This window comes from Phalangium opilio, unplaced genomic scaffold (genome assembly GCF_054372755.1).
Source record: "Phalangium opilio isolate 3A_F unplaced genomic scaffold, DU_Popi_V2 ptg000352l_1, whole genome shotgun sequence".
Taxonomy (NCBI): Eukaryota; Metazoa; Arthropoda; class Arachnida; order Opiliones; family Phalangiidae; genus Phalangium; species Phalangium opilio.
In genome coordinates, this window is record NW_028324228.1 from 2,740,163 (window position 1) to 2,767,289 (window position 27,127).

Sequence of the window (27,127 nt, forward strand, 5' to 3'; positions counted from 1 at the left end):
CTTGCCTAGAAGCACCGCTATAGGCAGTGAGAGTTGACTAGCCTCTTGCCTGTAGTGAACTTTGGCACAGTCTGGCGGTGACCCTTGGTGTGTGGCCTCGCCCCTGTGTGTTTTCCGAAATGATATGCGTATTAAATGATTACACGTAATACGTAACCGGTGTACAAGTAGCGCCAACAATGTAGAAAGGGGTGGTTACGTTTCAAATGAAGACTGAATTATGACCAAGAAATTCTAAAGCACGGAGAGGGAAATTGCAGTGCAATCTTTTCTTCATAGAGGCGACAATAGAAATGTAGCATTTCGATTAACGAAATTAAATGTATAAAATTGTGCAACACCCTTGTTTGGCATCCACTATTAAACATTTACATTTTCCTTTCGAATTAGATCAAAGTTCACCTGCTCTTTTTAGAAAGTCAGTAGAATATTTCAAATATTCAATATTAACACCTCAACACGTACTCCCTTCAAAATAATTAATTTCATGATAAAATGTTTTCGGAAAATGTAATTGTTCTTGAAAAAGCGTAGATATGTAATTTTTTCAATTAATTTAGAGGGAATGGATCGATTAACAGTAAAATCAGTTGATGAATTTAATATTGATTAAGGATTAAATGGATAAAAATAACTAAAACAATTGCAATATCTGAACTTCAGTCAAATGATTACACACATATCGTTTGTTTTTTCGGCCTTGGTCTAAACCAAGACGTTTTTTATAATGGTTTCTGATGTGTTCACGTAGAGGTTAAAGGATTAAAGTTTGTATACTCTAACACTTAACTATATTATTACTTTATAAGTTCTAGAAGTTGTACTTCGCGTTTACATTAGATTTGATATTGTATACAGTTAAAAGAAATATGACCAGTCCATGTTTGCAGGATTACCGGAACGAGAGTTCATCTAGTTTATTACCAACATCTTTTTATATTCAGTTATTGTGTACTAAAGAACATTGTTTTTTATTTACGTGTTAGTTTATAGGTCAATAATTTTATCACCATAAAGTTAGTTTTTTATGTCATGGCAAAATATATCAGTTTCGATTAAGGTCTAGTGGCGTTTTATTTGGATAACATTTACCTGCAATTCTTTGCATTTCTTGGTGCTGAGATAGTTCAGGGGAAGAAGAACGACAATTGGTACGACGCCAGCAAAGGCTGAGTTGCCCAGTTCTTGATACATGAAGGTGAAACACAGTACTAATTGTACTGGGACCGACCACAAGAGACCCAGTTGCGGCGACAGAATTTGGAATCTGTTCGTGTCCACGTACATCGTGTTTAATATTTCCCCCATTGTCAGGTCACGTCGATCGCTGCTTGTCAAGCGAAATATCTGCTTCGACGAATCTCATTAATAAACTGGCCTCCCACTATCACTATAACCCTAACTTACTTTTTTGTACAGAACGTGCATGGTGGCGGATTTGAGTCTCAATCCTAGTTTGGTGTGGAAAATGGCGCTGCCTTCTTGCAACAAAGATTGCGCGAGTCCGGCCAAACCGTAAAGGCAAACGCAGAGAATCCCTTTCCAGAAAGGATCTTTGCTCGTCGAGTAATCAATAATCGAACTAAAAACATAAGTGAGTAACCTGGTTAACTCGAGACATTTTTATATGGCTGAAAAAGTAAAATTGTTTACCCTGTCAAAAGGGCAGGACCGATAGACACTATGTCGGACACAACTTGTAGAACCACTCCAGCTATCAAGCAAGGCCCGACTGTCCTCAATAAAGGCCAAGTGATTGACTTCCTTAAATCTCTCGATCTGTTTCGTTCTTCCGAAAATCTTTTCATTTCCATTTCATTGGTAACACTTTTGGTCTCATCTTCGGGTTTCCAGTATTTTTCGAAAATGCGCGAGACGGTCAGTGTCCGTTCTGAGTCGTTCAATTCGTACACATCCGATGGCTGCAGGCCTTTCTTCCAACCTCTCCACAGGGCGCTACAATTTGTTAAAAATAGAATTAGCTACGCTGTAAAAACTTCAAGTATAGGTACTATCAGAAGTGAGATGAGACTAGAAGTGAAGGGCTCTAGCATTGGTAATAGATCCTGGCATTAGTGAACAAATTTGAGGATTTTACGCCGCTTCAATCGTGCCTATGCTAGAGAGAAAAAAATTGGTCGAGTTCCTAAAATATTTCTTACCCCCTTCCCCTCAACCTAAAGCGGCGAAACACGGACGCGGGTGCTTGAATCTAGTTCGGCCGTCTACCACCGCGAGCGTCTCACGTTTTGGAGGGGAAATTCTGAAACCGCCACTAGAGGGCCAACCGTTGGTGTGTTATCAAGAATATTCACTTTCGCCGAGTGAAGAATTTGGTTAGCTCAGTACTTCTAGTCTCATCTCACTTCTGGTAATATGTATATTAGAACACAAGAACGCAAAAGATTTACCTGGAAAGCCATGAATGAACCACTCGTGAACAAAACGATGCATCCTCTTCACTTGATTTCTTAATGTTTTAAAATAATCATCTTTTTATAAAGAATTTTAATAGAAAAATTAAGTGCAAGTGTTCCATAATAGTTATCATTGTGTAACTATTTTTTCTTCGTATCTGGGAAGATTTTGAGAGAAATGCCAGACCTTCATTATGCATGACTAATTTGACCTGCTGAACAATCTAACTCTCTGCATGTTGGACCTTGCGTTCGCACCCGACATCGCGTTACTACTAACACAGAAAGTACCACAGTTATAAAGACGTGAGAAATGTGAATTGTGACGCATAGTACTTGAGCCGGACCCAAAAAACCGTATTGAAATTAACGTGGAAGTTATGGGGGCACAATCATTCCTATTATCTCGTTAAGTGACTTTACTGAGAGCGAAATCGAGAACGAAAAGCGAGAAGGCTACAGCTTATAGTAACCGACGTCGAACTTATATAACGTAAACAACAAAATGAATGGAATATTACCATTTTGACTTCGATTCCGTACGTGTGTTTTTCGTGTTGCGAAGAGGAGTCGCTCAGTGTGTGCAATACAAGAGTAACTATTATCAAAGGGTAAGTTACCAACTCAATTACCAACCCAAAATAGTCATCTTTGTCGTTCTGAAATATTTCACGTTTTTATTATGCCGTAATAATATTAAAAAACAGAGACCTGCACGGGGCGAATTTTTCGGGCCCCATCCGAGCCCTGCCCGGGATGTCATTTAAAAAAGTCCAAAACCCGACCCGGGTTCGAGTATATAGTTGGTTTTCCGGTCCGCCCGACCCATTACATGCATTAACTAAGCCCGGCTTTTGAAAAATAAACAAGAGCCGGCTCGGCCCCTTAATTTCCAAAATTTGAAAAGCCCGACTCGGCCCCTTAATTTCCAAAATTTGAAAAGCCCGACCCGGCCCCTTAATTTCCAAAATTTGAAAAGCCCGACTCGGCCCCTTAATTTCCAAAATTTGAAAAGCCCGACCCGGCCCGATAAATTTTCCAAATTTGGAAAGCCTGACACGTGCAGGGCTCTTATAAAATGTAAAAGAAACTTTGTCTTACTTGCAAATAGTATTTCATGATGGTGGATCTTAGTGTGATAGTTTGCGCTAGTGTTAAGAGGAACCAAAAGCATGTCAGGATTCCGGACAATACCGTGCCAACCCCTCTGCCGTAAATTATGAGGAATAACGCCAAGATCTGCAAGATGCGACTTCAAATTAATTCATGTAATCGTGTTGGATTTTTAAATTGTCTTACGTAAGTTCCAAATTGAAGGACGACCGCCAAATGATCAACGACTTGAAAATCGCCGAAGTATATTTGTTTTCCAAATTTCAAGACACTAATTGCGGCCAGTAACAAAACCAAGACCTGAAAACAAAAGAAAAACTAGTACCTACGTTTTAGGAACTTTTCGGACATACGCCTTCAAAATATTTTCTCGAGAGGAGGAATAATCAGTGCCGAGAACGCGGCCATCCTGTGCAGCACATTCTGTGCCGTACAAAGATGATCCTCGCTCAATATGGACTTACACTTTTCGCAATGGAAAGATAAGAAGAATGGACGCTTCGCCGCTTCGACTTGGCAATCATTGCAACTTCCAATGGGAGGAACAACCAGAGTACGGCGCATGGCACCCAGACCAGGATGGTCTTTTGAAAACAAGGAGTCAAGTCCGGATCATCCGTGTGCCAATTCAAATTGGCGTCCTTTAAAAATTAATTACAGACTTCATAATTAAATGCCAAATTCATCAGTTAATATATTCAGATTCTTGGTAAAGTAATTAACCCGTAACAGACCCAAAATGGCGATTTACAAAAGTCATCCAATATGAAGAAACCCATTTGAAGATGAATAACTCTAACTTAGAGCAATTTGTTAAACAGACTATTCACTGTGATGTTATCGGGCGTCTATATAATCCTTGCAACGTTTTTCATTAACCGTTAATTGGATGTTTTAAAACAGTACGTTGAAAGACCTTCATCGAGTCTAACTCGCAAACACAAGTGTTTTTCTAAATCGAATTGGGAGCTGAACATAAAAATGTCAGATTTCAGGAAAATAGATCGTTTTATTATGAACTCCTGTACATTTTGTCCTTATTACAAACTTTATTTTTTGTACTAAAAAGAGTACATTTCTTTTAACACTTTATCTTTGTAAAGATACTCGAATAGTTAAATGGATAGAAGAATTCAATTTGACGAAAGATACGATAAGTCTTAATCTCAATTTATGAAAAAAAGAAAACCATGTTAAAGTTGTAAAGTATACAAAGCTCTTCTAAAACCAAATCCAAGGGATGATAATCAGAATTAGGCTTTTAGGCATAAATATTTAGAGGAGGCGTCTAATGTCTTTGAGGACCCCATAATAAAGCGAAATAGTTCCTTTTTTGGGAGAGCAGTGCAGATATGTTTTGAAAAACGACAAAACGACTGAAAAAATCTCTCTTTATGAAGGTTTTTGTTCTCGTTGATGAATTCTTTTAATTTTTAGAGCCCTAAGCTAATTTTATGGTTATGTTTTAAATTTTCTAAGCCTTTATCTTATCATAAGGTTACGTTTTAAATTTTCTAAACCATTAGCTAATTCAAAAGTTATGTTTAAAATTTTCAAATTCCATAGCTTATTCCAAGGTTACGTTTTAAACTTTCTAAGTTTTTTAAATAAGTATAAATTTCCTAAGTTTTGCAAAAGTTTAAACTTCATTTCTGACGAGTTTTGCGTTTTATCTCCCTAGATACTCAAATTCAATACAAATGCCTTGTTAAAGGCAATTCAATTTACGTAAACCTCGTGTGAGGTTTCCTACATTTTACTATGACCAACGAAAAGGGTCTAATTTTAAGCTTTGGGGGATTTTTTCAAATGTCCATCGTCACTGGGAGTGGGACTCTAAATTTTACCATACGGGTTTTAGGTAGAAACATGGGTAGATTTTTTTTTAAGCTTTAGGTTATTTTTGGGTATGGTCAAGCAAGAGTGAAATGGGTGATTTTAATTAAGATTAGATTTTTTTCTTGCTCAACGTTTGACCCCTTTTCTTTACAAACTGAATTTTTTTAGCCCAATATATTTTTGAATTATTTGTTTGCTCGAATTTTTCTACACGTATAAGGTTATGTGCCTACTACGGGTAATTCTTGACCGATCAGATAGTCTTTCTCCCCACAAAATAGGCCTGAGGCCTCGATAATTAATGGTTCACTTCAATAATTAATTTCATCGAGATTATTTCATTCAGCATATAAAATTCTCCGTTTTCGAAGCTTTTGGAGATGTTTTAAACGTTTTTGGAATAAACAATGACTGTGCGTAAAGGAAGGAAGTTCAAACCTCTGTACTGCGAACCTTGGTAATAAACGAAAGTGTTTTACATCAAAAAACAATCACAGACTTCTAGCTTTCAACGCTTTTATCTGACATTTTTGCTAGCGTTACTGTTTAAGTAGAATGTATGGGTTTAAGATTAATATGCATTGATGTTAAATAAATACAATAAGAAATTCCTCTGACAACACGCAATAGCTGGGATAATTAAAATGTAGAAGATGAAAGATAAATTTGAGGAATAACAGAAATATAGGCGATATTATAAAGAACTTTCCACCAGGGGCGCTCACATAGACGCGGAAGGGAGAAATTTTTTCCACGATAAATTTAATTGACAACAGAAATATCACATATAATAATGGATGCTATTAATTGCTATCCACCCCAGACGAGCGGAAAAACGCGGGACGGAGAAAGAAGTTGTTTAGTATCTCAATGAATTTAAATAAACGTATCATTTAATGACTCTTGAGCAACTACCGATCCAAGGAGCTTAGATATTTTTACCCGCTCAATTAGAAATAAAATAATTGATAAACGTTATTCCTTAGACTCTTAACAAACTACACATAACATATAGTGCTTAATTTAAAGGTGATCTAGAGTATGTTGGCATCTTTGGCCAAATCGTAGAACATTGATTGTTCCTTCCTCAAGAGAGCGTCGGGAGAGTCGAATTTCACAATTCGGCCCTGACCTGGAACCATCACCTATGAAGAGTTAAGAGAAAGTCAAAAATTTTACACCGATTTAATTTAGGTAAACTAACTTGTAGTAGTCTAAGATGGTGTTCATTCTGTGCGCAATGGTGATGATGGTAGAGTTGGCGAATTCCTTTCTGACGGTCTCTTGAATGAGATCGTCGGTGTCCATGTCGACCGAGGCTGTTGCTTCGTCCAAGATCAGTATCTTGGTGTTCCTCAACAAGGCACGAGCCAAGCAGACCAACTGACGCTGTCCGACGCTCAGGTTGCTACCTCCATCGGCCACGGAGTGATCCAGTCCCTGTTCGAGTGACGCCACGAAGGACTTAGGGTGCGAGTGTTCCAGGGCGGCCCACAGTCTGTGGTCATCTTTTGGTCTAAAAGGATCAAAGTTGAGTCTGAGTGTGCCCAAGAAGAGGACGGGTTCTTGGGGGATGATGGTCAGCTGCGACCTCAAATCGGACAAGCCCAATCCCTCCACTTCCACACCGTCTTTGACGATCTGACCGTGCACCCCCTCGATGAGACGGAAATGCGCCAGCGTCAGTGATGACTTTCCGGCGCTTGTCCGCCCAACCACGCCCACCTTCTCTCCGGCCTCGTTCCTGATATCGATGTCCTTCAAGACCAAATCCAATCCTTCTCGGTATCTGGTGCTGTACTCCTGGAATATGATTTGTTCTCGTTGAAGCTAGTCAGCTGGGGGTTGAGATTCTGGTTTCTCCAACTAGGCCAGTAGGCCTCGGACTCCAAACGACAGTATTCGTCAACTCTTTCTAAAGAGACGAAATTTGATTCCAAACCCATAGTGGTGGCGATAAAGACTTTCAGAAATTGCAGGAGCTGTGACTTCAAAACATAATATAAGTACTTCTAAGACCTGAAAAGAACTTTCATGTAAAGATAATAATATATTAATAATCGTTCCGCTTGAGTGACGTTTCTCTACCACGTTGATGTCGAGAGTTAAACGAAAAAAGAGCAGAGATTTTGATCTGCTGGATTCGTCTTCATTGGTAGCGCTTACCCGATCAGCATTAGCCATTATCAATCCTACAATATCAACTGAGAGAGTCAATTTGCTCAAAACTATGAAAATTTCGGCGTAAAACATCAAGCAATTGCCCAAGATATTGTCAGCCATCTGGAAAGAAATTGCATTTTAGCGACTTGCAATTAACGCTTTGCTTTGCATCCACCGCGCTTTTCAACCTTAAGGTAAAATGAAGTGCAAATGCTGAAAAGCTGTCGCTCCAAAAACGAAAAAGAGGCTTTAGTGACGGAATTATTTATATGAATAAGATACCTTTGCGCCATGTTACCGGCAGTGCCAATCAGTTTCAGGAAGTGTCCTTCGAAGTTCTGTCCGGCGTCACACGCCCTGATGACAGTGCTGCCAGCGACTGATCCTCCCACGTGCGAAAACAAGAAAGAGTTTCTCAAGCTTGTTATCCGCTTGAATTGACGATTGCTCGACATCAAAAAACGCTGCCAAAGACATGGAATAAATCGTCAGTTTTAGAAGTAAATTCCAAGTGGAGCGATTAAGATGTGCGTGACTTCTACAACATTTTGCAGTGAAATGTATTACTGCCAAAACACATTTCGCGGTTCAATACTTCAAAGATTGCTATTATAAAACAACGTCTTGGTTTGAACCAAGGCCGAAAAAACAAACGATATGTGTGAGGTTTATCAATTGACTGAAGTTCAGATATTGAAATTGTTTTCTAGTTATTTTTATCCACTCAATTCTTAATCAATATTTAATTCAATCAACTGATTTTACTGTTAATCGATCTAGTCCCTCTAAATTAATTTAAAAAATTACATATCTACGCTTTTTCAAGAAATATTACATTTTCCGAAAACATTTTATCATGAAATTAATTATTTTGAAGGGAGTACGTGTTGAGGGATCAGTATTGAATATTTGAAATGTACTACTGGATGGCTAAAAAGAGGAAGCGAAATTTGGCATAACTCGAATGGAAAATGTAAATATTAAATAGATGCCAAACCAGGGTGTTGCGCGAATTTATACATTAAATTTTGAATATCGAAATGCTACATTTCTATTGTCGCCTCTATGAAGGTAAAGTTGCACTGGAACTTCCATTTCCGTACTTAAGAATTTCTTGGTCATAACTCGGTCTTCATTTGAAACGTCACCCCCCTACTTTTACACCGGGTACGTATTACGCGAAATCATTTTAGCAAATGTAAAGATCATTTCGGAAAACACAGGGGCGAGGCCACCATTGGGGTATTCTCCCTCGCACGAAGGGTCATCGCCAGACGGTGCCAAAGTTCACTACGGGCAGGAGGCTAGTCAACTAGCACTGCCTATAGCGGTGCTTCTAAGGGAGCGAGAGAATGAGAGAAAGAGAGAATGGCGGGATCACACCTGTGTTTTAGTTTCTCTGTATGTAATTTACAAAATGGTCTACTCACTTACAAATGTACACCGATTACACTGAGTGATCGGTCGTTCAGGCGCTAGCGAATGTTTAGCCATTAACCATAATCATTCATGTACACGAATGTTTTATAGTGTTAGGTTAATAAGGTTGGTGGGCAAATCCGGAGTGTCATGTACCGTTTACAAATGTGAAAAGGTTTCGATCTATATGGTAATATGGGCTGAGTGTGCTGCGACGGCTCAGATGTCCCATACACTGGAACCACTGGTGACTATACTATATATAAATAAATATATATTGGGAAAATAGAGGAAGGGAGGTGGTGTCGGAGTTAAATGTGACCTTCTTGGCATAACTACTAACGAATGATGTGTTTAACCATATCATTTCCGCGGGAAATGAATATAACAAGCCATTGGTACTGAGAAGTATTCCTGTTTATGTGATCTTTACCCTTTACCACACAGGATGCAATTTGTTGCTTTGTCCTAAATAGACGGCATTCACTTTAAACGACAGTCTTATCAACAACTTAAAACAGATTTAAACTTCATTTGGTGCAAACTTCAAAATTTGTCAAGCCAGCAACAATTAAAACTATGTCGGTCAAGGTGCTTACAAGTTAGTGATCATCGACACGAAATCCCTTCAAAATAATTAATTTCATGATAAAATATTTTCGGAAAATGTAATTGTTCTTGAAAAAGCTTAGATATGTAATTTTTTCAATTAATTTAGAGGGACTAGATCGATTAACAGTAAAATCAGTTGATTGAATTAAATATTGATTAAGGATTGAGTGGATAAAAATTTCAATATCTGAACTTCAGTCAATTGATAAACCTCGCACATATCGTTTGTTTTTTCGGCCTTGGTCCAAACCAAGACGTTTTTTTATAATATCTGTCACTTCAGTCTTAATGTAATTAAATTTTGAATAATTATGTTTGCTTTACCGTCATACATTTGCACTATCGGTGCATTCAAACACCATATATGCTGTTTTTACCGGTGCCAAAAGGACATCATTTAGGGTGTACTTTAACCCCATTTTTATGATCAATCAACGCCATTTACTAATATTATTTGCAAGTATTAAGGAATATTAGGCATTTATGCACCATTTACAGTGGTTTTTAACATCTTTTTAAGGCAATCTGTTGAACTTCTAATATTACTTAGTTTAATGGTGTTAAAAGTAGGGGAAACAGTACGCTACCTATACTATGTCACATTATTAAACCAAGTGAAGGGAAATAGTTGTTAAATATTTATTTTTTCCATATTTAGCACCACGTTTATGGTGTAAAACAAACCCGTTAACACACCATTTCAAGTCCCTGTTTACCCATTTAAAGACCCTATTTCCCCCGTTTTAAGGCCCTATTGACCCATTTCAAGTTAATTGTACTATGGTAATTATACGCTTGCCTGCCTTACAACCGAATTCCCATTCGGCTGAAAGCTACCGCAATTTGGCGGTTTTGGATTTGGTCTAATGGGACAAACAACTTGGCTTAAATTATAATTCTATCTACGCCCGTTAACATCTGATTAACTTGAGTGGTTATGTTAAATGAGCAATAATCCCATCTATTTTGTAAAACATTAAGCAAAATTTATAGTTTAGAAGAATGGAATATTTTTAAATCTCAGAATTGCGCCGTTATAAAACGATTCGCTTATTTTAATTTTGAAGTCAAACTACGCAACACTGTAACGAACTTAAACGAAGTTTGAACATAGAATGAGTTCCCAAAAATAATTTTCTAACGTAATACTGTATAGTGCCTATGAAAACCACATATTATTAAAAGCAAATATTTTTTATTTTTAAACGCTGTCAACGACAAAACGTTTGCTGTTATTGAACTTTTTTTCTTAAATTTATAGCATTTATAGGATAAATATGTCTACTATTAAGATATACAATGCTTGAAATTTGTGTCTCACTGACACGTAAACCTAACTAACATATGCCTTACCTAACCCGACCTATAAAACAAGCAATATTTAAAACGTTTTTTGTTGAGGGACCTTGAAAAATTAACGATTTTTTGGAAAAGGCCCGCGTTGATTAGTAATGACCTAATATTAATCTCGGTTTGTAAAATAAAAATAAAATTAAGATGCCATGAAATATTTTCCAATAAGCAATAATTGAAAGCATGTATTTTTAAAAAATTGTGCATACAGACCTCACACTGTAAAAAATTGGGGTTTAAAATGGGTTTTAAAAGGGTTTTATGAACCATTAATGGGTTTAATTTAAGCCACTGCTGGTTTTAAACCGGTGGTGGGTTTTTAAACCATTTTTTCGAAAAATGATTTAAAAGTAAACCATTATAATAATGGTTTTTATGAATACTATTGGTAGTGTTCTAGGTAAAAGCCGTTAACAAGTTATTTTACTCGCTCTGATTCGAAACCATTAATAGCTTTATATCATAACAGTACAATTCCTTCCTTTTTCACGATGGTCTATTTGAACACCATTTCTTATGTCCCAAAGTATGGTCTGTTTGCAAGCCATTGTTTCAAGTGTTTTGTTATAGTCTACTTTAAAACCATTATCAGCATAATGAATTCAAATGGCATAATTCTAGTTTCTTGCCATATTTAATCTTTTTTTTTGATATGTACTTATTTAAAATCTCCCCATTTTTTTGTAATTGTGCAAATAATATGTATAGTAATGTATAGTAACATATTTTCAAGCTTTAAAGTGCCTTAAATAACAACGCGTTACATAAAGTAAGCATATCTACCCGTACAAAAATTTACGGCTGCATTTTGCTGTTAATTAGATTTTTTAAAACTGCAATATATTGTAAATAAACTGGAATATTCTGGAATAATACTGGAATAATACTGGAATAAACCTGAAAAAGGTTCAACTTCAGACAAAATTAAGATGCATTCTAGAGAGCAATGCAGAACATTTTAGACGTTTTGCAGAAAAAATATCTTCCGTTGGAAAACTCGTACAGCAGAATACAAAATGTACTCTAAGAGAGTTACTAGGGGAAATAGTAACTCCCGTAAGAAATCAGGATGTTTTCAGGCTCATTACAGGTACCTTCCAGATATTTTGTATGCATGTTACGGTCAGAAATTGCTAAGTTTGTAGGATAATTGCAGGCGCGTTTCATATACTTTTCAGGATCATTGGAGGCGCGTTTCCGATACTTTGAAGTAAAATTGCAGGCGCGCTTCATATACTTTTCAGGATCATTGCAGGCGCGTTTCCGATACTTTGAAGGAAAATTGCAGGCGCATTTCAGTTACTGTGTAGGATAATTGCAGGCGCGTTTCATATACTTTGTAGGAAAATTGCAGGCGCGTTTCTGAAACTTTTTTGGATCATAACAGGCGCGTTTCAGATATTTTTCAGGATAATTGCAGGCGCGTTTCAGATACTTTTCAGGATCATTGCAGGCGCGTTTCATATACTTTGTACAATAATTACAGGCGCGTTTCAGAAACTTTTAGGATAATTGCAGGTAATTTTCAGATAATTTTTAGGATAGTTGCAGGCGCATGTCAGATAATTTTTAGGATAGTTGCAGGCCCATGGCAGATACTTAGCAGGATAAATGCAGGCGCTTTTCATATACTTTGTAGGAAAATTGAAGCGCGTTTCAGATACTTTTCAGGATCATTGCAGGTGCGTTTCAGATACTTTTCAGGATAATTGCAGGCGCGTTTCATATACTTTAGGAAAATTGCAGGCGCGTTTCTGAAACTTTTTTGGATCATAGCAGGCGCGTTTCAGATACTTTTCAGGATAATTGCAGGTGCGCTTCAGATACTTTTCAGGATCATTGCAGGCGCGTTTCAGATACTTTTCAGGATCATTGCAGGCGCGTATCAGATACTTTTCAGGATCATTACAGGCGCGTTTCAGATACTTTTCAGGATAATTGCAGGTGCGTTTCAGATACTTTTCAGGATCATTACAGGCGCGTTTCAGATACTTTTCAGGATCATTGCAGGTGTGTTTCAGATACTTTTCAGGATAATTGCAGGCGCGTTTCATATACTTTAGGAAAATTGCAGGCGCGTTTCTAAAACTTTTTTGGATCATAGCAGGCGCGTTTCAGATACTTTTCAGGATAATTGCAGGCGCGTTTCAGATACTTTTCAGGATAATTGCAGGCGCGTTTCAGATACTTTTCAGGATCATTGCAGGCGCGTATCAGATACTTTTCAGGATCATTGCAGGCGCGTTTCATATACTTTTCAGGATCATTACAGGCGCGTTACAGATACTTTGCAGCATCATTGCAGGTGATTTTCAGATACCTTTTAGGATAATTGCAGGCGCGTTTCAGATACGTTTTTGGATCATTGCAGGTGCTTTTCAGATACTTTTTAGGATAATTGCAGGCTCTTTTCATATACTTTGTAGGATAATTGCAGGCGCTTTTCATATACTTTGTAGGATAATTACAGGCGCGTTTCAGATACTTTGTCGGATAATTACAGGCGCGTTTCAGATACTTTGTAGGATAATTGCAGGTGCTTTTCAGATAATTTTTAGGATAATTGCAGGCGCGTTTCAGATACTTTTCAGGATCATTACAGGCGCGTTACAGATTCTTTGGAGCATCATTGCAGGTGCGTTTCAGATACTTTTCAGGATCATTGCAGGCGCGTTTCAGATACTTTTCAGGATCATTGCAGGTGCGCTTCAGATACTTTTCAGGATAATTGCAGGCGCGTTTCATAGACTTTAGGAAAATTGCAGGCGCGTTTCTGAAACTTTTTTGGATCATAGCAGGCGCGTTTCAGATACTTTTCAGGATCATTACAGGCGCGTTTCAGATACTTTTCAGGATCATTACAGGCGCGTTTCAGATACTTTTCAGGATAATTGCAGGTGCGTTTCAGATACTTTTCAGGATCATTACAGGCGCGTTTCAGATACTTTTCAGGATCATTGCAGGTGTGTTTCAGATACTTTTCAGGATAATTGCAGGCGCGTTTCATATACTTTAGGAAAATTGCAGGCGCGTTTCTAAAACTTTTTTGGATCATAGCAGGCGCGTTTCAGATACTTTTCAGGATAATTGCAGGCGCGTTTCAGATACTTTTCAGGATAATTGCAGGCGCGTTTCAGATACTTTTCAGGATCATTGCAGGCGCGTATCAGATACTTTTCAGGATCATTGCAGGCGCGTTTCATATACTTTTCAGGATCATTACAGGCGCGTTACAGATACTTTGCAGCATCATTGCAGGTGATTTTCAGATACCTTTTAGGATAATTGCAGGCGCGTTTCAGATACGTTTTTGGATCATTGCAGGTGCTTTTCAGATACTTTTTAGGATAATTGCAGGCTCTTTTCATATACTTTGTAGGATAATTGCAGGCGCTTTTCATATACTTTGTAGGATAATTACAGGCGCGTTTCAGATACTTTGTCGGATAATTACAGGCGCATTTCAGATACTTTGTAGGATAATTGCAGGTGCTTTTCAGATAATTTTTAGGATAATTGCAGGCGCGTTTCAGATACTTTTCAGGGTCATTACAGGCGCGTTACAGATTCTTTGGAGCATCACTGCAGGTGCTTTTCAGATACCTTTTAGGATAATTGCAGGCGCGTTTCAGATACGTTTTTGGATCATTGCAGGTGCTTTTCAGATACTTTTTAGGATAATTGCAGACTCTTTTCACATACTTTGTAGGATAATTGCAGGCGCTTTTCATATACTTTGTAGGATAATTACAGGCGCGTTTCAGATACTTTGTAGGATAATTACAGGCGCGTTTCAGATACTTTGTAGGATAATTGCAGGTGCTTTTCAGATAATTTTTAGGATAATTGCAGGCGCGTTTCAGATACTTTTCAGGATCATTACAGGCGCGTTACAGATTCTTTGGAGCATCATTGCAGGTGCGTTTCAGATACTTTTCAGGATCATTGCAGGCGCGTTTCAGATACTTTTCAGGATCATTGCAGGTGCGCTTCAGATACTTTTCAGGATAATTGCAGGCGCGTTTCATAGACTTTAGGAAAATTGCAGGCGCGTTTCTGAAACCTTTTTGGATCATAGCAGGCGCGTTTCAGATACTTTTCAGGATAATTGCAGGTGCGCTTCAGATACTTTTCAGGATCATTGCAGGAGCGTTTCAGATACTTTTCAGGATCATTGCAGGTGCGCTTCAGATACTTTTCAGGATAATTGCAGGCGCGTTTCATAGACTTTAGGAAAATTGCAGGCGCGTTTCTGAAACCTTTTTGGATCATAGCAGGCGCGTTTCTGAAACCTTTTTGGATCATAGCAGGCGCGTTTCAGATACTTTTCAGGATAATTGCAGGTGCGCTTCAGATACTTTTCAGGATAATTGCAGGCGCGTTTCAGATACTTTTCAGGATCATTGCAGGCGCGTATCAGATACTTTTCAGGATCATTGCAGGCGCGTTTCATATACTTTTCAGGATCATTACAGGCGCGTTACAGATACTTTGCAGCATCATTGCAGGTGCTTTTCAGATACATTTTAGGATAATTGCAGGCTCTTTTCATATACTTAGTAGGATAATTGCAGGCGCTTTTCAAATACTTTGTAGGATAATTACATGCGCGTTTCAGATACTTTGTAGGATACTTGCAGGTGCTTTTCAGATAATTTTTAGGATAATTGCAGGTGATTTTCAGATAACTTTTAGGATAATTGCAGGCGCGTTTCATATACTTTTCAGGATCATTACAGGCGCGTTACAGATACTTTGCAGCATCATTGCAGGTGCTTTTCAGATAGCTTTTAGGATAATTGCAGGCGCGTTTCAGATACGTTTTTGGATCATTGCAGGTGCTTTTCAGATACTTTTTAGGATAATTGCAGGCTCTTTTCATATACTTTGTAGGATAATTGCAGGCGCTTTTCATATACTTTGTAGGATAATTACAGGCGCGTTTCAGATACTTTGTCGGATAATTACAGGCGCATTTCAGATACTTTGTAGGATAATTGCAGGTGCTTTTCAGATAATTTTTAGGATAATTGCAGGCGCGTTTCAGATACTTTTCAGGATCATTACAGGCGCGTTACAGATTCTTTGGAGCATCATTGCAGGTGCTTTTCAGATACTTTTTTGGATAATTGCAGGCCCTTTTCATATACTTTGTAGGATAATTGCAGGCTTTTTTCATATACTTTGTAGGATAATTGCAGGCGCGTTTCAGATACTTTTCAGGATAATTGCAGGCGCTTTTCAGATACTTTGTAGGATAATTGCAGATGCGTTTCAGAGACTTCACAGGATCATTGCGGATGCATTTCAGATACTTGTAGGATAATTGCAGGTGCGTTTCAGATACTTTTCAGGATCATTGCAGGCGCGTTTCAGATACTTTTCAGGATCATTGCAGGTGCGCTTCAGATACTTTTCAGGATAATTGCAGGCGCGTTTCATAGACTTTAGGAAAATTGCAGGCGCGTTTCTGAAACCTTTTTGGATCATAGCAGGCGCGTTTCTGAAACCTTTTTGGATCATAGCAGGCGCGTTTCAGATACTTTTCAGGATAATTGCAGGTGCGCTTCAGATACTTTTCAGGATCATTGCAGGAGCGTTTCAGATACTTTTCAGGATCATTGCAGGTGCGCTTCAGATACTTTTCAGGATAATTGCAGGCGCGTTTCATAGACTTTAGGAAAATTGCAGGCGCGTTTCTGAAACTTTTTTGGATCATAGCAGGCGCGTTTCAGATACTTTTCAGGATAATTGCAGGTGCGTTTCAGATACTTTCAGGATCATTGCAGGCGCGTTTCAGATACTTTTCAGGATCATTACAGGCGCGTTTCAGATACTTTTCAGGATCATTACAGGCGCGTTTCAGATACTTTTCAGGATAATTGCAGGTGCGTTTCAGATACTTTTCAGGATCATTACAGGCGCGTTTCAGATACTTTTCAGGATCATTGCAGGTGTGTTTCAGATACTTTTCAGGATAATTGCAGGCGCGTTTCATATACTTTAGGAAAATTGCAGGCGCGTTTCTAAAACTTTTTTGGATCATAGCAGGCGCGTTTCAGATACTTTTCAGGATAATTGCAGGCGCGTTTCAGATACTTTTCAGGATAATTGCAGGCGCGTTTCAGATACTTTTCAGGATCATTGCAGGCGCGTATCAGATACTTTTCAGGATCATTGCAGGCGCGTTTCATATACTTTTCAGGATCATTACAGGCGCGTTACAGATACTTTGCAGCATCATTGCAGGTGCTTTTCAGATACATTTTAGGATAATTGCAGGCTCTTTTCATATACTTAGTAGGATAATTGCAGGCGCTTTTCAAATACTTTGTAGGATAATTACATGCGCGTTTCAGATACTTTGTAGGATAATTGCAGGTGCTTTTCAGATAATTTTTAGGATAATTGCAGGTGATTTTCAGATAACTTTTAGGATAATTGCAGGCGCGTTTCATATACTTTTCAGGATCATTACAGGCGCGTTACAGATACTTTGCAGCATCATTGTAGGTGCTTTTCAGATACCTTTTAGGATAATTGCAGGCGCGTTTCAGATACGTTTTTGGATCATTGCAGGTGCTTTTCAGATACTTTTTAGGATAATTGCAGGCTCTTTTCATATACTTTGTAGGATAATTGCAGGCGCTTTTCATATACTTTGTAGGATAATTACAGGCGCGTTTCAGATACTTTGTCGGATAATTACAGGCGCATTTCAGATACTTTGTAGGATAATTGCAGGTGCTTTTCAGATAATTTTTAGGATAATTGCAGGCGCGTTTCAGATACTTTTCAGGATCATTGCAGGTGTGTTTCAGATACTTTTCAGGATAATTGCAGGCGCGTTTCATATACTTTAGGAAAATTGCAGGCGCGTTTCAAAAACTTTTTTGGATCATAGCAGGCGCGTTTCAGATACTTTTCAGGATAATTGCAGGCGCGTTTCAGATACTTTTCAGGATAATTGCAGGCGCGTTTCAGATACTTTTCAGGATCATTGCAGGCGCGTATCAGATACTTTTCAGGATCATTGCAGGCGCGTTTCATATACTTTTCAGGATCATTACAGGCGCGTTACAGATACTTTGCAGCATCATTGCAGGTGCTTTTCAGATACATTTTAGGATAATTGCAGGCTCTTTTCATATACTTAGTAGGATAATTGCAGGCGCTTTTCAAATACTTTGTAGGATAATTACATGCGCGTTTCAGATACTTTGTAGGATAATTGCAGGTGCTTTTCAGATAATTTTTAGGATAATTGCAGGTGATTTTCAGATAACTTTTAGGATAATTGCAGGCGCGTTTCATATACTTTTCAGGATCATTACAGGCGCGTTACAGATACTTTGCAGCATCATTGTAGGTGCTTTTCAGATACCTTTTAGGATAATTGCAGGCGCGTTTCAGATACGTTTTTGGATCATTGCAGGTGCTTTTCAGATACTTTTTAGGATAATTGCAGGCTCTTTTCATATACTTTGTAGGATAATTGCAGGCGCTTTTCATATACTTTGTAGGATAATTACAGGCGCGTTTCAGATACTTTGTCGGATAATTACAGGCGCATTTCAGATACTTTGTAGGATAATTGCAGGTGCTTTTCAGATAATTTTTAGGATAATTGCAGGCGCGTTTCAGATACTTTTCAGGGTCATTACAGGCGCGTTACAGATTCTTTGGAGCATCATTGCAGGTGCTTTTCAGATACCTTTTAGGATAATTGCAGGCGCGTTTCAGATACGTTTTTGGATCATTGCAGGTGCTTTTCAGATACTTTTTAGGATAATTGCAGACTCTTTTCACATACTTTGTAGGATAATTGCAGGTGCTTTTCATATACTTTGTAGGATAATTACAGGCGCGTTTCAGATACTTTGTAGGATAATTACAGGCGCGTTTCAGATACTTTGTAGGATAATTGCCGGTGCTTTTCAGATAATTCTTAGGATAATTGCAGGCGCGTTTCAGATACTTTTCAGGATCATTACAGGCGCGTTACAGATTCTTTGGAGCATCATTGCAGGTGCTTTTCAGATACTTTTTAGGATAATTGCAGGCCCTTTTCATATACTTTGTAGGATAATTGCAGGCTCTTTTCATATACTTTGTAGGATAATTGCAGGCGCGTTTAAGATACTTTTCAGGATAATTGCAGGCGCTTTTCAGATACTTTTCAGGATAATTGCAGGCGCTTTTCAGATACTTTGTAGGATAATTGCAGATGCGTTTCAGAGACTTCACAGGATCATTGCGGATGCATTTCAGATACTTGTAGGATAATTGCAGGTGCGTTTCAGATACTTTTCAGGATCATTGCAGGCGCGTTTCAGATACTTTTCAGGATCATTGCAGGTGCGCTTCAGATACTTTTCAGGATAATTGCAGGCGCGTTTCATAGACTTTAGGAAAATTGCAGGCGCGTTTCTGAAACCTTTTTGGATCATAGCAGGCGCGTTTCTGAAACCTTTTTGGATCATAGCAGGCGCGTTTCAGATACTTTTCAGGATAATTGCAGGTGCGCTTCAGATACTTTTCAGGATCATTGCAGGAGCGTTTCAGATACTTTTCAGGATCATTGCAGGTGCGCTTCAGATACTTTTCAGGATAATTGCAGGCGCGTTTCATAGACTTTAGGAAAATTGCAGGCGCGTTTCTGAAACTTTTTTGGATCATAGCAGGCGCGTTTCAGATACTTTTCAGGATAATTGCAGGTGCGTTTCAGATACTTTCAGGATCATTGCAGGCGCGTTTCAGATACTTTTCAGGATCATTACAGGCGCGTTTCAGATACTTTTCAGGATCATTACAGGCGCGTTTCAGATACTTTTCAGGATAATTGCAGGTGCGTTTCAGATACTTTTCAGGATCATTACAGGCGCGTTTCAGATACTTTTCAGGATCATTGCAGGTGTGTTTCAGATACTTTTCAGGATAATTGCAGGCGCGTTTCATATACTTTAGGAAAATTGCAGGCGCGTTTCTAAAACTTTTTTGGATCATAGCAGGCGCGTTTCAGATACTTTTCAGGATAATTGCAGGCGCGTTTCAGATACTTTTCAGGATAATTGCAGGCGCGTTTCAGATACTTTTCAGGATCATTGCAGGCGCGTATCAGATACTTTTCAGGATCATTGCAGGCGCGTTTCATATACTTTTCAGGATCATTACAGGCGCGTTACAGATACTTTGCAGCATCATTGCAGGTGCTTTTCAGATACATTTTAGGATAATTGCAGGCTCTTTTCATATACTTAGTAGGATAATTGCAGGCGCTTTTCAAATACTTTGTAGGATAATTACATGCGCGTTTCAGATACTTTGTAGGATAATTGCAGGTGCTTTTCAGATAATTTTTAGGATAATTGCAGGTGATTTTCAGATAACTTTTAGGATAATTGCAGGCGCGTTTCATATACTTTTCAGGATCATTACAGGCGCGTTACAGATACTTTGCAGCATCATTGTAGGTGCTTTTCAGATACCTTTTAGGATAATTGCAGGCGCGTTTCAGATACGTTTTTGGATCATTGCAGGTGCTTTTCAGATACTTTTTAGGATAATTGCAGGCTCTTTTCATATACTTTGTAGGATAATTGCAGGCGCTTTTCATATACTTTGTAGGATAATTACAGGCGCGTTTCAGATACTTTGTCGGATAATTACAGGCGCATTTCAGATACTTTGTAGGATAATTGCAGGTGCTTTTCAGATAATTTTTAGGATAATTGCAGGCGCGTTTCAGATACTTTTCAGGATCATTGCAGGTGTGTTTCAGATACTTTTCAGGATAATTGCAGGCGCGTTTCATATACTTTAGGAAAATTGCAGGCGCGTTTCTAAAACTTTTTTGGATCATAGCAGGCGCGTTTCAGATACTTTTCAGGATAATTGCAGGCGCGTTTCAGATACTTTTCAGGATAATTGCAGGCGCGTTTCAGATACTTTTCAGGATCATTGCAGGCGCGTATCAGATACTTTTCAGGATCATTGCAGGCGCGTTTCATATACTTTTCAGGATCATTACAGGCGCGTTACAGATACTTTGCAGCATCATTGCAGGTGCTTTTCAGATACATTTTAGGATAATTGCAGGCTCTTTTCATATACTTAGTAGGATAATTGCAGGCGCTTTTCAAATACTTTGTAGGATAATTACATGCGCGTTTCAGATACTTTGTAGGATAATTGCAGGTGCTTTTCAGATAATTTTTAGGATAATTGCAGGTGATTTTCAGATAACTTTTAGGATAATTGCAGGCGCGTTTCATATACTTTTCAGGATCATTACAGGCGCGTTACAGATACTTTGCAGCATCATTGTAGGTGCTTTTCAGATACCTTTTAGGATAATTGCAGGCGCGTTTCAGATACGTTTTTGGATCATTGCAGGTGCTTTTCAGATACTTTTTAGGATAATTGCAGGCTCTTTTCATATACTTTGTAGGATAATTGCAGGCGCTTTTCATATACTTTGTAGGATAATTACAGGCGCGTTTCAGATACTTTGTCGGATAATTACAGGCGCATTTCAGATACTTTGTAGGATAATTGCAGGTGCTTTTCAGATAATTTTTAGGATAATTGCAGGCGCGTTTCAGATACTTTTCAGGGTCATTACAGGCGCGTTACAGATTCTTTGGAGCATCATTGCAGGTGCTTTTCAGATACCTTTTAGGATAATTGCAGGCGCGTTTCAGATACGTTTTTGGATCATTGCAGGTGCTTTTCAGATACTTTTTAGGATAATTGCAGACTCTTTTCACATACTTTGTAGGATAATTGCAGGTGCTTTTCATATACTTTGTAGGATAATTACAGGCGCGTTTCAGATACTTTGTAGGATAATTACAGGCGCGTTTCAGATACTTTGTAGGATAATTGCCGGTGCTTTTCAGATAATTCTTAGGATAATTGCAGGCGCGTTTCAGATACTTTTCAGGATCATTACAGGCGCGTTACAGATTCTTTGGAGCATCATTGCAGGTGCTTTTCAGATACTTTTTAGGATAATTGCAGGCCCTTTTCATATACTTTGTAGGATAATTGCAGGCTCTTTTCATATACTTTGTAGGATAATTGCAGGCGCGTTTAAGATACTTTTCAGGATAATTGCAGGCGCTTTTCAGATACTTTGTAGGATAATTGCAGATGCGTTTCAGAGACTTCACAGGATCATTGCGGGTGCATTTCAGATACTTGTAGGATAATTGCAGGTGCGTTTCAGATACTTTGCAGGATCATTGCAGGCACGTTTCGGATACATTGCAGTGTCATTGCGGGTTTTCCTATCAATTATTGTGAATCATTCGCCTTATATACCCTAAATTTCCAAAAAATGTAAAAGAGGCTAACGCTTGAGCTAAAACGTCAACAATAGCATAAGTTAATTAAGCCTTAGGCTTAATTAACTTATGACAATAGATATGTTTAAAATGATTTTAGGAATAAAGTTTCTTGAAACGATTTAACTAGAATTAAGGTAAATTAATGACGATTAAATTAATAAATATCAATTATATTTATATAAATATTTAAAAATAGCCTCAAAATTGCGTCTCGACTTAGAGAGGTTTATTTTGGATTCCCAACTTGAACTCATGTTTAATATCTACAAAATTCCAAAGCAGTTGAATTAGAGGCTACCCTTACAAAAATTTTAAGCTTTAATTTACTTGCAAACACGCTTTTTTAACGCTACCACGCTGTAATAGGTAAACGTTAAGGCCATGGGCGTGCCAACCTTATTGCTGGAGCGGGGTCAAAATCCCACACTGGTGGGGAAGTTGTGTAAAAACTTTGGCCCTTGTGTAAACAACTTTGAGCCACCTTAACCTCTTTCCAAACTCATACATGAGCAAAACGTATTTTGCAGTACTACAATGTTGTTCAGCACTCATCAATGATCTAAGGCTATGCAGTATCTCGCATGCACTATAAAGTTACGAAGAGGTCCGCATGATCGTGAGAATTAATGCCTGACCAATTCATTACTCGTGGGATACAGTGGCCACGATTCTATAAGGTGCCATTTCCAGTTAACCATACATTTTTCTGTTTTCGAAAATCGTAGAAAATAGTAAAAACGCAAAGAAAATATGTCTTTTGCCTACCTATTCTTTCCCAAAGTTGATAGCTGCAGTAATTTGAAGCGCTATCGGCTACAACCTTTCTTTCTTGAAGATGGCAGTTAATCAGCTCTGTGATTAGCCACGGTTATATGCAAAAGAATTGCAACACTCTATAGTGTATAGTAAACCGTGGTTGCTATAACTATTATGTCTATACATGTATGTGTAAACAAAAACTTGTGGAAGTCAGGATCGATATATTCTCGAGAACATCAAACACTGCGAAATTCTTCATTACCAGGACTAATTTGAAAATGATTCCACATTTCTACAAACTCTTAAGATACGTTCACAATTCTTTTCACAACCTAAGCATTATACTGAACTTCAAAACCATCCTCGATGGACCATTTTTCAACTATCAACGCTGTCACTTTTACCAATCCCCTTTACGACTGCAATATTTATGGAATCACGTGCATTGTCTATTCGCTCACTCTAAGAAAATGGGGTGTGCTTTAACACCTTTAAAAGTAGTTTATATGGGTCCAAATTTGACACCGTTACAGGTGTTCTTTTACACCCCTGAAAGGGTTTAATAACACTTATTTGAGCAATTGGTGTCATAGATAAGAATAAAATGGTGCAATAGAGGTGTAGTTAAACACCTTTTAAACTCTTATATCGAACTAAAAGTTTATTTTTTACTCTCATATGAGTGTTGTGCAATTCCTTAAAAGGTGTAGAATAGCACCTTTCCGAGTTTAAATAACGTTTTTAAGAGTGTGGCATAACACGTTTCTGAGTGACGCATAACACCTTTCAGAGTGTCGCATAACACTTTTCAGAGTGTCCCATAACACCTTTCAGAGTGTCGCATAACACCTTTCAGAGTGTCGCATAACACCTTTCAGAGTGTCGTATAACACCTCTCAGAGTGTCGTATAAAACCTTTCAGAGTGTCGTATAACACCTTCCAGAGTATTGTATAACACCTTTCAGAGTGTCGCATGACACCTTTAAGAGTGTTTGATTTATTCGCGAATAGCGCTATATTCATAGCAAGGTTCCACCTTGAGAGAAATTAAAGAGACAGTTCAAACATGCAGAGCTATACCCCTTTAAGCAAGGGTAGTTCTCTCATGCAATGTGAAACTGCATAAAATCTTGGCTACTTGATCGACTTAAAATCCAGCGTGAAACTGCATGATAAGTTGGTCATTTTCACCGACTTAATAACTTCTGAAAAGGCAGAAAGTTTTAAATTGGTATAAATGCATCGGGTGTTAAATTGGTTTAAGAGGCTATAATATCACAGCTGTAGATACAGACGAACTCGTTAAATTTAACAATCTCTTTTCACGAAGAGTTTTTCGAACACCAGAAACGCGTTTGACCTAATCTACTCTAAAATATTTAAAAAAAAAACCATTTTCTACTCTAATTTTTCTCAAAATAAAGATGAGACATGTCACAAAAGCATATGCCCCACATGTTGGCCTCTCAAGCTGGCGTCTATAGTCCATAACGGTGGAACGAATTCTACGCTACACCGCGGCCACAGGTCTCTTCAAGGCCTGAATATGTGGGTGCACAATATGCCTCTGGCATCCGTGCAAGGATGTGAGCCCCCTCTCCCCAATAGTAACAATAATAATAATAGTCGCCCTACTGTGAGGCCAGTTCCTAACCCAGTCTCGTTTTTTTAGTGTCACACAATACTTTTAAGAGTGCAATAGCGTTACTAAGGCTTGAAATTTGGGGGGCTTAATCTTATTATTCGTATATTAGAGATATACAAACTTTTATTGATAAAGAGAACGGAACCGAGTTATTGACAATGAGACAATTGTGGATGAAAGAATTTCACTTGTCTTTTTTAAGTTTAGTTTTCGTTTGCTTTTAGTCCCCACTACTGTTTGATATTGAAATTCATCTCTAGAATGATGAAACTTAACGAACTTTTCATTATAATTTTTATACATTATATTGTTAAAGAATTTTAGGGGGCTACAAAGAATTTTAGGGGGCTACGAGCAATTTTTTGGTATAGTTTACAGATTCTTTTGAGGGGGCTAACTTTGAAATTTGGGGGCGCTATAGCCCCCCTTAAAGGACTAGCGACGCCACTGCGAGAGTGTCGCATAACACTTTTAAGAGTGTCACCTAACACGTTTAGCAGTTCTTTATGAAGGTACAATACCGTCGGATTACCAATTTCCTTGTTAATTTTACTTAAAGGATAAAAATATATTCTTACATGAATATCATCTTTAAAAAACGTTTAAAAATTAAGGTTTTCAATAATTTTTTACTGTTCGGATTGACTTTAATATTAAAACATTAATGAAAATGAAAGGCCTTTTTTAAGAAACCCGCAGTATACTATAATTTTACATGTTTAATTTAAAACGGTGTTTTAATAGTGTTATTTTACACCGAATTTACACTTTAAATTGGCCCCTAAAAACTCAAGGTAATAAAACTCTCTTTAGGGTGTTTTTACGGTGTTTACACCATTTTAACACTTTTTTAGCACTTCCATTTCTTAGAGTGTACACTGGGTAATGAAAATTTCACTTTCAATGACATTTTTTACTATTTAGACTCAGTCACCAGAGGGGGGCCTTTACCCCCGCTGCCCCCGTGGTTGACACGCCCCTGATTAAGGCTACATTTTCTGCACTTCAAAAAAAGTGGACAATTTCACAGCAATTCTAGAGATGCCTTTTCTACATTTTCTGTTTGTGAACTGTTAACTGTCTATACTGGCAGAAATATAGAGGGCGATTCTGTAAACGCGAAGCAAATCTGAAATACCAGCTGCTAGTTTAAAACTGCAATTTGACCACATTTAAAGACATGTAACAGGTCTGCAAAAGTGATGGAAAGTTGAAATCTAGCTGCCAATTTAAAACTGTAACTGTTCCACATTTATAGACATATTTCAGGTATTCAAAAGTCGAATTTCCAACTTTTGAATACCTGCAATATGTCTATAAGTTTGGTCAAATTACAATTTTAAATGGGTAGCTGGATTTCTACTGTTCCATCATTTTTGCAGACCTGTAATTGATGTCTATAAATGTGGTCAAATTGCAGCTTTAAATTAACAGCAGGATTTCAACTTTTCTATCACTTTTGCAGACCTGTAACATGTCTAAAAAACTGGTCAAATAACAGTAATAAATTGGCAGCTACATTTCTACTTTTCCATCACTTTTGCAGATCTGAAACATGTCTATAAATGTGGTAAAATTCCAGTTTTAAATTAGCAGCTGGATTTCTTCTTTTCTATCACTTTTGCAGACCTGTAAAAGGGACCGTCCATAAACTACGTCACACTCTTATGGGGGGAGGGGGTTTCTAAATTTGTGACGGTCTGTGACAAGGGGGAGGGAGGGGTTCTTCGATGCGTGACGTCACATTTAGCATTGATTTTGTTACGAAGTCAGTAAGAGGCCGATTGGCTCTCTTATGTTATAGAAGAAGAAAGACAACATTCCATAGTCCATCGTTACAATAATTTATCAAAATTGTTATTCCATCATCGCTTAAATAGTAGAAAATTTAAGCAATTATCTACTATTTACACCTTAATATAGCCAATTTAAATAGCGCATTTAAAATAAACAGCGTAAACTCTCTTATGTCTCTGTTTATTCGCCCCTATTATTTGTGAGGATGAATCAAATCCCGCTGCCGATTGAAAAGTTTCGATTCTTTGGCAAATTTTCTAAATCTCAAGCTCGATTAGTCTGTTTTCGGTGACAGTGTCGAAACCTAAAATTGTGCCCCTTTAACTAAGCCTTATGGAACTTTTTTGAAGCTTATAAAAAGCACATCCAGACATTAAAATTCTAAAGGTCAATCAGAGGAAAAAGGCTTAAAACGGAAGAGAACTTGAATTTTCAGCCGAGAAAAATATTTCTGAGAGGGCGGCATATCACTCAAGAAATTAATCAAATTAAATTTGTAAATTAAGAGAAATCATAGTGCGGAGGGGGGGTTAAAGAAATGTGACGTGGTTTTTAGGGGAGGGGTCTGAGAAAAGCGTGACGAAGCGTGATCTGGGGGGACGGGGGTCAGAAAATGCTTTTTATCGCGTGACGTAGTTTATGGATGGTCCCAAATGTC

General features: G+C 38.0%; 3 protein-coding genes across 4 annotated transcripts in view; all 3 read right to left on the reverse strand.

The window, feature by feature from the left end:
• LOC149602858 (ATP-binding cassette sub-family C member 3-like) overlaps window positions 1-4,579 on the reverse strand; it is a 37,246-nt gene extending 32,667 nt beyond the window's left edge. For both annotated transcript variants that reach the window (XM_089860335.1, XM_089860334.1), the window contains exons 1-9: window positions 4,265-4,579; window positions 3,995-4,171; window positions 3,717-3,830; window positions 3,519-3,656; window positions 2,939-3,076; window positions 2,412-2,470; window positions 1,654-1,956; window positions 1,408-1,582; window positions 1,093-1,347 (exon numbers count right to left, since the gene is read on the reverse strand). In XM_089860335.1, coding sequence (XP_089716461.1) covers window positions 1,093-1,347; window positions 1,408-1,582; window positions 1,654-1,956; window positions 2,412-2,470; window positions 2,939-3,076; window positions 3,519-3,656; window positions 3,717-3,830; window positions 3,995-4,171; window positions 4,265-4,309 — 1,404 coding nt within the window. In that variant the 5' untranslated portion in view covers window positions 4,310-4,579. The remainder of the gene's footprint in view (window positions 1-1,092; window positions 1,348-1,407; window positions 1,583-1,653; window positions 1,957-2,411; window positions 2,471-2,938; window positions 3,077-3,518; window positions 3,657-3,716; window positions 3,831-3,994; window positions 4,172-4,264) is intronic.
• A 187-nt stretch (window positions 4,580-4,766) lies between these two features.
• On the reverse strand, window positions 4,767-7,652 carry LOC149602859 (ATP-binding cassette sub-family C member 1-like). Its single transcript, XM_089860271.1, has 4 exons — window positions 7,458-7,652; window positions 7,250-7,357; window positions 6,574-7,172; window positions 4,767-6,514 (listed from the first exon to the last, which is right to left on the reverse strand). The coding sequence occupies exons 1-4, from the start codon at window positions 7,650-7,652 to the stop codon at window positions 6,511-6,513; spliced, it is 906 nt and encodes a 301-aa protein (XP_089716397.1). The 3' UTR covers window positions 4,767-6,510.
• The window catches only part of LOC149602860 (uncharacterized), a 45,645-nt gene continuing 25,266 nt past the window's right edge, over window positions 6,749-27,127 (reverse strand). The window contains exons 2-3 of the mRNA XM_089860340.1: window positions 7,095-7,996; window positions 6,749-6,885 (exon numbers count right to left, since the gene is read on the reverse strand). Coding sequence (XP_089716466.1) covers window positions 7,685-7,987 — 303 coding nt within the window. The 5' untranslated portion in view covers window positions 7,988-7,996 and the 3' untranslated portion in view covers window positions 6,749-6,885; window positions 7,095-7,684. The remainder of the gene's footprint in view (window positions 6,886-7,094; window positions 7,997-27,127) is intronic.